General features: G+C 38.4%; 1 protein-coding gene across 3 annotated transcripts in view; it reads left to right on the forward strand.

Annotated features, from left to right (window-relative positions):
- RGS6 (regulator of G protein signaling 6) overlaps positions 1-12,432 on the forward strand; it is a 442,000-nt gene that overhangs the window by 293,730 nt on the left and 135,838 nt on the right. For all 3 annotated transcript variants that reach the window (XM_039883699.1, XM_039883696.1, XM_039883698.1), the window contains exon 3: positions 8,440-8,539. In XM_039883699.1, coding sequence (XP_039739633.1) covers positions 8,440-8,539 — 100 coding nt within the window. The remainder of the gene's footprint in view (positions 1-8,439; positions 8,540-12,432) is intronic.

Consider the following 12,432-nt stretch of genomic DNA (forward strand, 5'->3'; position numbering starts at 1 on the left):
CTGTGACCCCTTTAAGGAACCCTTGGAAGTAACTTCTGAGCCACCCATCTAATTGGTCCCAGGTAGACCAAAACCTGAAGCATTTAAAATGCCATGGAAGCAATTACTTCAGTTATAGACAGCTATTTCTCCTGTCATCATCCCTGACATCTCCCCCCAGGCAGACTACCACAATTCCTGGTTGACCAGTGGTTTGACTGAAGCTGTTCAGAAGGAACAGAGAGCAGTAGAGGCTAAGGAAATTTACCAGCTTGCTCTCCAGGAGGAGAAAATACTAATCTGTTTTGGAAACAATGCAGAATACTGATTTTCCAAACATTCCAAATAGAGGGGCCACTGTTTGTATTAACTTTCTATTACTGCTGTAACAAATTACCATAAGTTTAATGGCTAAATAAGGCATACATTTGGTGTCTTCCAGTTCTGGAGGTCAGAACTCTGAAATGGGTCTCCCCTGGCTAAAATCAAGGAGTTAGCAGAACTACATGCCACTGTGAAGGCTCTAGGGGACCATCTATTTCCTTGTGTTTTCTGGCTGCTAGAAGCCTTCCACATTCCTTAGCTTGTAGACCCTCCCTCCTTCTTCAAATCTAGCAAAGTCCCATCTCTCTGAACCTTTTTCTATGGTCACATCTCTCTCTGACTGCCACTGGGAAAAGCCTTCATCTTTCAAGGACTCATGTGATTAGACTGAATTCCACCTGGATAACCTAGGACAATGACCCCATCTCAAGGTCCTTAGCCTTAATCACATCTGCAAAGTCCCTTTGCCATGTAATAACATATTCACAGGTCTCAGCAATTAGGATATGGGAATCTTTTGGGGAGACTATTCTCCTGCTTTTCACACTGTGTATTAAACTTTCTAACATAGGACGTGGCCCCATCTTCCAGCTAAAGCATTAGGCGAATGGAGGCCTCCTCAGGAAGTGCCCTGGCAACTGGTGTAGTGATCCTGGGAGCCAGTCCTGGAGCAAGATTGCCTGGGTTTGCTACCAATAATTTCATTATTCAACAGACTCATTTGGCCTTGGACAGCTTACCTTTCCTGAGTATCAGTGTGATTATCTGTAAAGAGGGGATGGTTCCCAATAAGCAGCAGATGGAACACTCAAATTAGAGTAATTTAGGATTATAATAAAGAGGTTTTAGGTTCTCTGACGTTGCTCATTGCTCGAGTGTTTCCTTGGTCAGTATTCATTTTCCTCATTTGCATCATACCTGGCCGTATGTAGTTAGAGATTCCTTATTCTGTGACTTGCCCAAAGAAACTGCTCTGCTTATATTTCCAAGCAAACAATAAATTCTTATACCAGAGAGATGATGCCTTCTGAGGCCTGGCGATTCCAACCCAGCTCAGGGGAAGGTCATCCCCCTAAAGTATCACAAAGAAGCCATTTGTTCACTGACCTGGAATGTTATTTTTGCCTGCTTTTCTCTTCATTTAAGTGGGGACAAATGTTTTCCATAAAAGTAGTTTATGAAACACTACATATGGTAATATCATAACCATAAAAATAAGCTTCCAAGAGACAGAAAAAATAATGCTGCTTCATCCTTCTACCCTGGCACTGCCCTGGGCATCATTAGGCATGGTACTTTAGGGAACTGGCTCTTAGCTCAACTGGTACTTGGGAGCCTGTGGAGCAATTTCTTAAACATTGTTGCTAAAGTTTAGGAATTCTTGAGACTTCTGTTTATTTAACCCATTTCCAAAGCAGAATGATCTTAAAAATGTAAATACCGAATGTATAGATATCAACAAACCTAAGACTGATATATTAAGCTTTCCACTCAATGCTAAGATAAAGTTCTTTAAGAGTATAGCACTCATGTCATGTATTTATTTATTTGTTGATACAGTCATTCAATAAATATTTATTGAGCACCTATTATTACAATTAAATGTTGAGTAAAACAGTCTCATGAAAAATACCAGTACAGTGATAATTTATGCAGAGAAAAGATAGCAGGTCCTATAAGAGCTTATAACAGAATAAGCACTGAGGAACCATAGATACATTTTAAGCAACGGAATTAAATGATCATGTTTTTCCTTTGAGAATATCACACAGGCTGCAGTGTGGAGAACAGATCAGAGGAAGCAAGGCCTGCCTAACTATCTTTTATGAATGTTCTTTAATACACAGTCTTCGTGGTAGACAATGCTATTTGATTAAGCCAACTCCATTTCCATTCTCCTCTTACCATGCTTCCATGTGATAAAGAGGCTGGACAACCTAAATACACTCTTCCCAGCTTCCTTTGCACTGCATGTAGCCATGTGACTCTGTTCCAGCCAATGAGACTAGAGCAGAGATATACTGACATCTTCTGGGAAAGAATATGCTTTTCTGGATAACAGGAACAAGTACAGCTGTACCAATATTCCTTGTTTCTTTGCACCTTTCTTCTTCTTTAAGGTAAAAGTGATGCCTGGAGTTAGGGCAGCTATCTGGCAACCACGAGGGAAAGGCCAAGATGGCGATTCACATAAAACTAAGTAACTGCAGTAAAGCCAGCAGCCACCCACATACAGATTCTCGTTACATGGGGAAAATAATCCTCCATGTTTGGAGGTTGGATTTTTCATTAACTTTCTATCAAAAGTATTCTAGATATGACAGTGATTCAAAAGTAAGTTTAACTAAAAAAAAAAAATTAACTAGCATTTCAATCTTTGTCACAGCTAGCACAAAGAATCTCAAATTCCCCTCCTTCCAATAAGTCACTGTCTTCTGAATGGCATGATGAGAAGGGATGGAGTATTTGATCGTTCCTCTTCCGAGGACCTTAGAAAGGGTATTCATTAGTGTTTCACCTTCTACCTTCTTTAGAATCCATACTTGGCTCTGCTGTCTCCAGCACATCCTTCACTGTGAGCCTAGATCCCTGAATATTTCTGTAATCCTTTAGTCCGTGATGAAGGGGAACAGATTCTGGCTTTTACTTACTTTTATAACCGTAGAAACTAAAACAGTGCCTGGTGTTCAATAAATGTCCACTAACCCAGTAAATGAAGCTGAATATATTTAAAAGTTGAGAATGGCAGTGTGCTGTGTTTTTAAAAATAAAATTGAGAAATGTCCTGATCTTATGGAACACATATGGGACAGAGCAATGCTCAGCGAAGCAAGCACATTTTGGATTAAGAAATATGATTATCATTTGCCAGCTCTTATTTCTGCCTCTGGGCTGATAAGGTGTGTCCAAAGAATCATTTTTCACTCATTCACAGACACTAAAACAGAAAGGGTCTTTAATGAAATGCAAGAGCTGAAGTGACAGTCATTAGGAGCTGGAAATAAGCAACTGATCTCAAAGTGAAGATGAAACGCTTTTCAGTACCTTCCTGCCTGAGGCATATTCTGCCATCTTTGCTAAAGTTGTGGTGGATTTTTTTTTTAAATAATGGCAACATAATTTGACTGTTCTTGAAGTTTTTTAATCTTCCACTGAGGAATAATTAGAGGGGCTAAATAGATTAGTTCATTGGATAATTAATTTAAACAAACAACACTAATATTGGCCATTTGTCATTTCTGTTAGGAGTGCCATCTGTGCAAGCAGAGATGAGCAAGCATGGGGCTGGTCATAAAGGAACAGTGTCAGGGCCTCTTTGGATCATGTCTCAGTCTGGCTTCTGATGTCATTTGTCCGAAATGATTTCTCAGAACATCAAAACTCTCTGGTTCTGCCCAGCACCATTCCCCAACCTTGCACCTGTTAGCACAGGGAAGCATTCTGCATGGATCCACCTGGAAGATGGGCAGTATAGAAAACGGGGACCCCCTAGGCCAGATTGCCTGTCCTACCCTTTCCTCGCAGACACAGTTTTGCATTTGTCAAGTCAGACGACGCTCTTGTCTCTATTGCTGTGGAGATGAGGGAAGTGAAGTCCTGAAAAGTTAAGTAACATGCCCAAGGTCAACACAGCAAGTCAATGACGCTGAGGCTGTCACTTCTCTCGGGCCTCAAACCAGTGTTCTTCCACTGTCCTGCTGTGGCTTCAGTTTGAAAAGAGAGGATTGCTTCTCCTCACTCTCTCTTACATCCCAGGGCTATTTCAGTGAATCATGTCTACCATCTCATAATAGCCCTCTTTTTAAAGAAACTCCACCTTATGGTGTAATTTTTCCTGCTGTTTAGAAGACTGTTTACCTGCGTGTCAGTGCTGAGTGTTGAGCTCCTTAGAGAAGAGCATCCCGGTTGCTGTGACCCATCCAGGCAGAACCAGCCGAGCTGGCCAAGTGGTTTCTCTGCTTCGCTTGGCTGTCAGATAAGGGTCACCTGCTAATTGATTGGCACAGTGAAACTTAGGTCCAACATGCTCCCTAACGACACAGAACTTCATAATGAAGGATGTCAGGGAATCAATGTTGTTCTTCAGGAACAAAAGGTGTCCGAAGTTAGATGAAAATGAACAATCAAGAAAATGTAGGAGTGCACCTTCCCATCTCCCTGCTCTCAACCCAGAAGATGTGCTCTATCAGGAAAAGATAAATCTAAACAAGCCCTTGGGACAAAGAGAGAACACTGAGCAAGACATCAGCAGTCACTGGGCCAAAATCAATCCTGAGATGGTTGATAATCTGATTATCTGGATCAATTTCCCTGTTTCCTCCTCTACCCCCTTAGGACTAAGCTAAACTTTCCCTTCAGTGTAAACAGTATTAAGTGCCCATATCTGAAAAGCATGTTGGCAGGCACTGGTTGAAGACAAAAAGATAAATCTCAGATTGGATAGACAGAGCTTGGGCATTGAAGACTTAGATAAGAATCCTGGTTTTGCCACTTACTAGCTATGTGTCCTTGGATAAATCACTTAACCTTTCTGAGCCTCAATTTCAACATCTTTATTAAATATCTTTTAAGAATGAGAAATAAATTAGATAATTTATTGAAAATACCTAGGACAGTATTGATCTAATGCAGATATTCTGAAAATGTTTATCATTATAATTTATATGAGCTCCTCAGAGCCCACTTTTGATTTTTTGGTAGGTCTGTGCTCTTAGCATTTCTCCAGAAACCATGACAAAAAGATTTCAGAGACAGTATTATTAGCTGATACTGCAGTGGACTGTGCTCCAGAATCAAACTCAGTTCTCACAAATTTGCCTGACACAACAATGGAATGGACTATGGAGTAGTATAAACCCTAAGAATTTTTAAGTAGATGATGTAGATGGAATTTCTGCATTCTTAAAAAGTTGCATTCTGGGACAACCTTCCTCTAAGATTCATTGATATTTATTACCAAATGTTTATTGTGACTTTAGCAATTTTTGATAAATGCAGTTTTTCAGAGCTCTGTTGTATCAGTCAGCTACAGCCATAATTTTGCTGCATAGCAAACCACCCCAAACTCAGTGGCATACAACAATAAGCATTTATTCCTCACTCATGAGTCTGTGGGTCAGCTGAGGTTTGACCAATAGAGCTATGGGTTGGGTCCCTTCTGCTCCAGTTGTCTCTCACCTTCCTTGGAATAACTATCTAATACAGGAGGGCAAAAGAAGAGGGTATTCCTAACCAGACAGGTACAATAAAACCCTCTGTTTCACATCATGTCAATAACATCCCATTAGCCAAGCAAGTCACATGACCAAGCCTAAAAGTCAAGGAGTAGACTCTCTGCCCACCATGAGCCCAGGGCCTAAATTTGGGCATATTTTAATACTGTGGAGGAGTCAAAGTTTGGAGACCAATGAAACATTCTTCCACACCTGTGATATTGTAAACTATTGCTGAAACATAACCCCTTTCGGTCAGATAAGGGGATTGTCCTTTTGATCCAGCTGATCAGTGATATACATTTTGGTACATTGTGGGCCAACATGAGAAGATAGGTCTTGTGTGATCATTATGTAGTTTACACAGATGTTGAATTATAATGTTATACACCCAAAAATGTATATAATAATAATAATAGTAATGATAATAATAATAAAGATTCAATGGTATGATGAAGCAACTAAACAGAGCAGAGGAGAAGAGAATAATGGAGACTTCCTCTGCACAGACAATCTTGAAATCCAGCTCACATCAGAGAAAATTATTACCATCTAATGAGGTCAGGGGTCTAACTAAATTGAAATACTGGCTTCCCTCCAATTCCCCACGATTTTCAGGCCATTTCACAAAAAGCAGCAATGTAACTTATATGTCTGGTTTCAAATAGCACACTAGATCAAAAGCATAGATTACTTCGAAAATATGTCCATTTTTCTAGGAATAACTCTCCTTGACTATCGGTAATATTGAAACTACTCTGAATCATTGGGTTGAGTTTAGAGGACAGAGGCAGAGCATTAGCTAAGACTATTAGCATGAATGTAGATGAAAATCCTTCCTTTCCGTCCTGTAACGGAATGAAGATCTTCAGAGAATGACCCCTTTTTCTAGCATAATATATTCATCCACTGCCTAAGGGGTCAGGAGCTTAAGATTCTTTCTCACTATTAGTACTTCTCAAGGAAACCCAGAAACATCTAGGGGAGGATAGTCTCACTACTTGGCTGGTTTTCTGGGAATCTTATTAGGTGGCAGAGCTGCCCAGGGATTAGTAGCCTGAGCTCAAGGGTCTACAGCTGGGTAAAAACTCGTATCCACAATTGCATAGCTGTGTGACCGTGGGCAGGTGGTTTAATCTCTGTTATGGTCATTGATGCTACTCACACATGATCAGTTCCCCTCACCTCCTGGCACCCAGAAGACTGGACCCCTTTGTGGTTGGGTGGTGCCATGTAACTAGTTCCGGTCAAAGAATTTTGAGCAACTGTGTTCTATATAACTTCTGGGCTATAACATTTAATTACCAGTGCAAGATTCTCCAAAATTTTCTCTTGCCCCTCTAGCACAACAATCAGCAATATTCAAGATGGCAGCTGCTTCATCAGCCTGGGTCTCAGAGTAACTATCTTGGGCAGAGTCCCCCTGGTGACCTGGGATTGACTTGTAGCATAAGAGAGAAATAAACTTGGTTTTATTAAGCCATAGTGATTTTGAGGGTTATTTGTTACCACAACTTAACCTAGTCTACCCTCATTGATACACCTCACTAAATCTTAGTTTCTTTATCTGAAAATAAGGATAACAATAGTGGAATCTAACTTCTAAAATAATAATGGGGATTACATAGGATAATATATATATATATATATATACAATACTTAGCATAGTACTTAACACATAATAAATTCTTAATATATTACCTATTGTAACTTAATTACTTATTATTATTATGAAGTTATGCCATATCTTAACTTCATCTCTAGCAAGTTACCAATTTCTTTCAAACAAGTTGTTAGTCATATAACTTTGAGAAACTCACTTACCCTCAAATTATATTACTAGTATATTAGATTAGGTGAGCTACAGTTTTAAATTTTTAGAATGAAAATAATTCAAATTTATTATGGAAGCACTCAGAGAACCCATTCTGGTGTTTCAAAGATTCCTATCGCTTAGGGGAACAAAATGCCTGAGAAAACTAAACGTTATCTTCTCCCCTTTTTCAGTTTCCCCCACCCCGCCCCCACCCCACCCACTTCCCAAACAAAAAGGCCTATGTCCTTGTTACAAATTCTTCCGTATCCTATTCTGAAGATTTCTGCCCAGGAAATTACCTCTGGCTTGTAAATTCTTAGCCACAAATAGGTTTCCCAACTTAGGCACCTACATCCTTGGTGCCTCCTTTCTGTTCCGTTTTCTCTATAAGTACATAGTACCTTGTTTCATCAATAAGATTTCACCTGGCTCTAGGTCACAGCCCACCATAATCTTTCTCCTGATAGTATGATCTTCCTTAGGCCAAAGGAGAGGATTCTGTCCTTACTCCATCTTAGCCCTGGCTCAAGGTGACCACCTTTATACCACCACTCACAACAGAGACTTGTCCTCTTAGCTTCCCCAGATCAGAGCTTTCTATGTCTTGATTTATAGTATTTTTTCTCCTATGTGACTCTGGCTGGATTTTCCTCTGGTTCCAAAGGCAGCCCTGCCTATACTTCATAATAGCAGTAGGTTAATATACTAGATTAAACTATAAAAAAATCGCTATTTTTTAAGTTGAATATGGAAATTTTATACATTCAACCTATATAAAAACCCAATTTGGAAAAGAGGAGAAATTTCACCATATACATATTGAATTACATGTTGGCTCCCATCAAAAATCCTAATATATTTCTCCCTCCTTACCTTGTTGAACGGGAGACTGTTCCTTACAGACCATGCTTTATGCATTTGTATATAACCCCCTAACCTCCCCATCCCCAGCATGTAATCCACATGTTTATTGACTGACCAGGTGGAGACTTTTCTTGATATCTACTGTGGACATCCATGTTCCCACAATTTTGGCTGTTTATAAAGGTGCCATTTACTATTACTTTGTGGGAGACAATAACGCTTCTTTTCTCTAACCTCTTTCAGATTGAAGACATCATTACAAAGATGCAAGACGACAAGACAGGGGGTGTGCCCATTAGAACGGTCAAGAGCTTCCTCTCCAAAATCCCCAGTGTTGTCACAGGTAAGTGTTCTCCTTACAAGGTTTTGGTGGCAACAGGGAAAGGTTGCTGAATAGTTGTGCAGTCTTGATTGTGACTTGGGAGATGTCTAGGAATTTGCGAAGAGTAAAGATGATTCTTTAAGTTTAGTTCTTTAACATACTTCTTAAAGTTGAGTTCTGGTCCTTCTAGGAAGAAGCTAGTCTTTGCTGATCATTAAGGATGGTCTTATCAGGACCAGCCCTCTGTGTATAGGTTGAGGCTTCTGGGAAATAACAAGCTCATTAATAAACTGACTGGCCCATCAGCAGTTTGGCTCACAGGATGTACACACGTACAGACATATTAAAGAAATTATTTTGGTTTTAAACAAGCTTTAAGAAAGTCTTATGTTCAATTTCTACAAAATGCTTTTAAATTTTTTAACTCGCTGTACTTTAACTCCTGAAAGAATTGGTTTTAAAATGCTTTTCTGCATTACTTTGGGAGGTTTTGTATATTTTGTATGCTCACACATTTCTTTAAAAATTAATTGTGAAATGCATCAAACACATGGATATAGTTTCAATAATAATAATAAAACAGGGCACATGTACCCACCATGCTGCTTCATAAACAACGCATCATCAATATATCATCACTACCTCAGAGCCAGTAGCTGACCTACTGGATAGCATCTACCTCCCTTTCCACCAGAGGTAACCACTATCTACTCTTATACTAATCAATTTGTTTACCACATAGGCATGTATCCCTTACTATCCAAATAAATAACCAAATAAAATAAGATAAAATTTTCAATGGTTCTTCTATTGTCAAAATGTGGCTAATTGCCTTCCAAATTTGAGAATCCAAAAAGGAGTCAGTTTGTACTACAAACCTATAGAAATACTGACAGTACAAAGTGGTGATGAGGCTATGGGGTAACTGGAACTCTCACACATTACTGGTAGGAAGGTAAAATGATGCAGCTACCATGGAAGTTTCTTATAAATTTAAATATATTCTTACCATATGACCCACCAATCCCAAGAGACATGAAAACTTGTGTTCAGACAAAAACTTGTATTTATAGCAACTTTAGTCATCATCTCCAAAGACTGGAAACAACCCAAATGTCCTTCGATGGGTGAATAAACAAACAAATAGTGCTACATCCACATTCAGCAATAAAAAGGAGTGAACTATTGATACATGCACCAACTTGGGGATGAGTTTCAAAGTAATTTTTCTGAATGAGGGAAGCCAGTCTCAAAAGGTTACACACCATATGATTCCATTTATATGACAGTCTAGAAAACAAACAAACAAAACTACAGTGATGGCGAATGGATCAGTGGTTGCCAGAAATTGGGAGTTAGGGGAGAGTGTGACTACAAAGGAATAGTATGAGGAAATTTTAGGTGGTAGAACTGTTCTGTGTCCTGTTTGTGGTGGTGGTAGTAATATAAATCTACACATAGATCAAAATTCATAGGCCCACACACCAAAGGCAGAGGAAGGGAATCAATATTACCTCACATTACCTTAAAAACATATATTCAGTTGAGGTTCTCATAAATATCCCAACTGATTATTCAGATTGTCACTCTTTGAACTCAAGTACCAAGTAGACTCGGATAATGAAAGATACTCATATTGTTAGTATATTGTTAGTGTTCACTCATTTTGAAATTTATATAAATGTAATTATACCATAATATTGGCTATGATGTTTTTTGGACATTTCTGGATTTTGCTTTGATAAAATGTTATTTAGGATTTTCGTATCTATTTTCATGAGCAAGATTGGTCTGTAATTTTTCTTACTTACTTTCCTTGCTGGTTTGACTATCAAATTTATGCCAGTTTCATAAGATGAGCCATGGCATGTATCTCTTTTGTTGATATTGTACTGTTTCTAAAAACTAATTTTCTCTTTAATCTAGGTTTTAGGTGTTTGATTTCATTCTTTTATTTTTACTCCTAGAAGTTCCATCTGTTTCTATTTTTAACATGCTTAGTCATTCATTCAACAAATATTTATTGGTGTTTACTATTTTTTAAGCATTGCTGGGCACTGGGGATTCAGAAGTAAATAAAACAGATTGAAATTTCTGCTCCTGTGGAATTTAGATTCTAATAGAAGAGACAACAAAATAAATAAGAAAATTCGCATAATTTTAGCTTGCGATAAAGGCCAAGGGAACAAAATAAAGTATGAAGAGGGGATAGAAGTGTTGCAATTTTAAAACAGGTAGCCAAGCAAAAACTTGCCAAGGTCATTTGAGTAAAGATAGAAAGGAGATGAGCGATTTAATCATGTGGATATTGAGAGAAAGAGTATTCCAGAAGCAAATGCTAAATCTCCAAAGCAGGCATGTTTCTGATGTGTTGTTGAGGAACTAAGAGGAGGGCACTGGAATAAAATGAAGGAAAGAATGGATAATAGAGATGAAGTCAGAGTGATAATGGTGAGCTAGATCATGTAGCCTCTTGGCCATTATAAGGCCACTGGAAGACTTTGAGCATGGGGTGACATACCCTGACTTGTGTTTCAACAAGATCACTCTATCACATTCTGCATACTCTGAGGAGTTGGCAGGTTAAGCACCAGATAGGAAGTTGTTATAAAAATGTTGATTCAGACTAGGTGCTCAGCACTGATGATATGTGAAGTGGTCAGACTCCAATTCAAGTTCAAAGGCAGAATAGTATTTGGGGATAGATCATATGTAGAATATGAAAAAAAAGAAAGGAGTCGATGATGACTCCACACTTTTGGGCTTGAGCAACTGGAAGAATGAAATTGCCATCAACTTCAATGAGGAAGACTGTGAATGGAGCAGGAGATTTGTTGGTTGGTTTGTTGGTTGGTTGGTTGGTTCTGAAGTATAAGAAATCAAAAGATCCATTTTAGATATGTTTTAGAGACCTATTAAACATTCCATTAGAAAAATGAGAATAACATTAATCTACAGGAAGTAGCCCTACTAGAAAGCCCATCTCTGTACTGTCCAGCTATCATGCTGAGTTGAAAATGTCACCAATTTATACAAATTGTCCCAAAAGTAAAAAACAAAACAAAAGATGAAGGCAAAAAAGAAGAAGCAGAAGCATTGGCGACTTATGCCAAATAAGTACACTAATACAAAGAAATATGCAGACATGTATATTGTAATGAATCAAATGAAGGAGTCTGGGTGAGAAACTCCAACTGAAGGCTTTAGAATATAAGGAAAAGTTCTCTGAACAAGAATATATTCACCAAACGAAAAAAAAAATCAACATTGAGATAAAGGGAAAAAATATAGACCTGGGGAATATGGACTTTGAAAAAAAGAATTTGTGAGGAATGAGAGTAGGGGTGAGAGGAAGATAGAGTTGTAAGAAGAACAAATAATTGAAATAAAGAAAGTTTTCTAGAATTCACAGGTGACATCAAGAGACCTCTGGCACCCAATGACCCAAAAAGATCAGTGTGGATGCTTTTTTCTTTCAGATAGGTCCCTTCGAAGCAGGCGTTGTGATGCTTTTGTTTATGGGCTTCCTAATGTGTTGGTGCCTATCAGTCAGAATCAGTGACACAAGAAATGGTGAACAACAAGCTCCTATTTGGACCAATAAAGGCTATCTTCATTTTTTATTAAATTTATTTAAGTTTATTACATTTCTTTTAATTAAATATTCATTATTGATAAAAATCTGACCAATAACATTAGCTCAGATATTTAAATGCCAGAAGGCAAAGAAGAGAATGTGATGGGAAAAGGTTTTATTTTCAGCAAAAATAATCCAAATAAGTGCTTTTTGTCCAGGCGCTATATGGGTCCTGCAGGAATTCACCAGATACATTTAATTTGTAAGGTAGAAGGTCAAGAAATACCCACCACCTCTTGTGTCACTGATTTCAGTGGATAGGCCTTCTTTTTGAATA

This window comes from Pteropus medius, unplaced genomic scaffold (genome assembly GCF_902729225.1).
Source record: "Pteropus medius unplaced genomic scaffold, Ma_sr-lr_union100, whole genome shotgun sequence".
NCBI classification, from domain to species: domain Eukaryota; kingdom Metazoa; phylum Chordata; class Mammalia; order Chiroptera; family Pteropodidae; genus Pteropus; species Pteropus medius.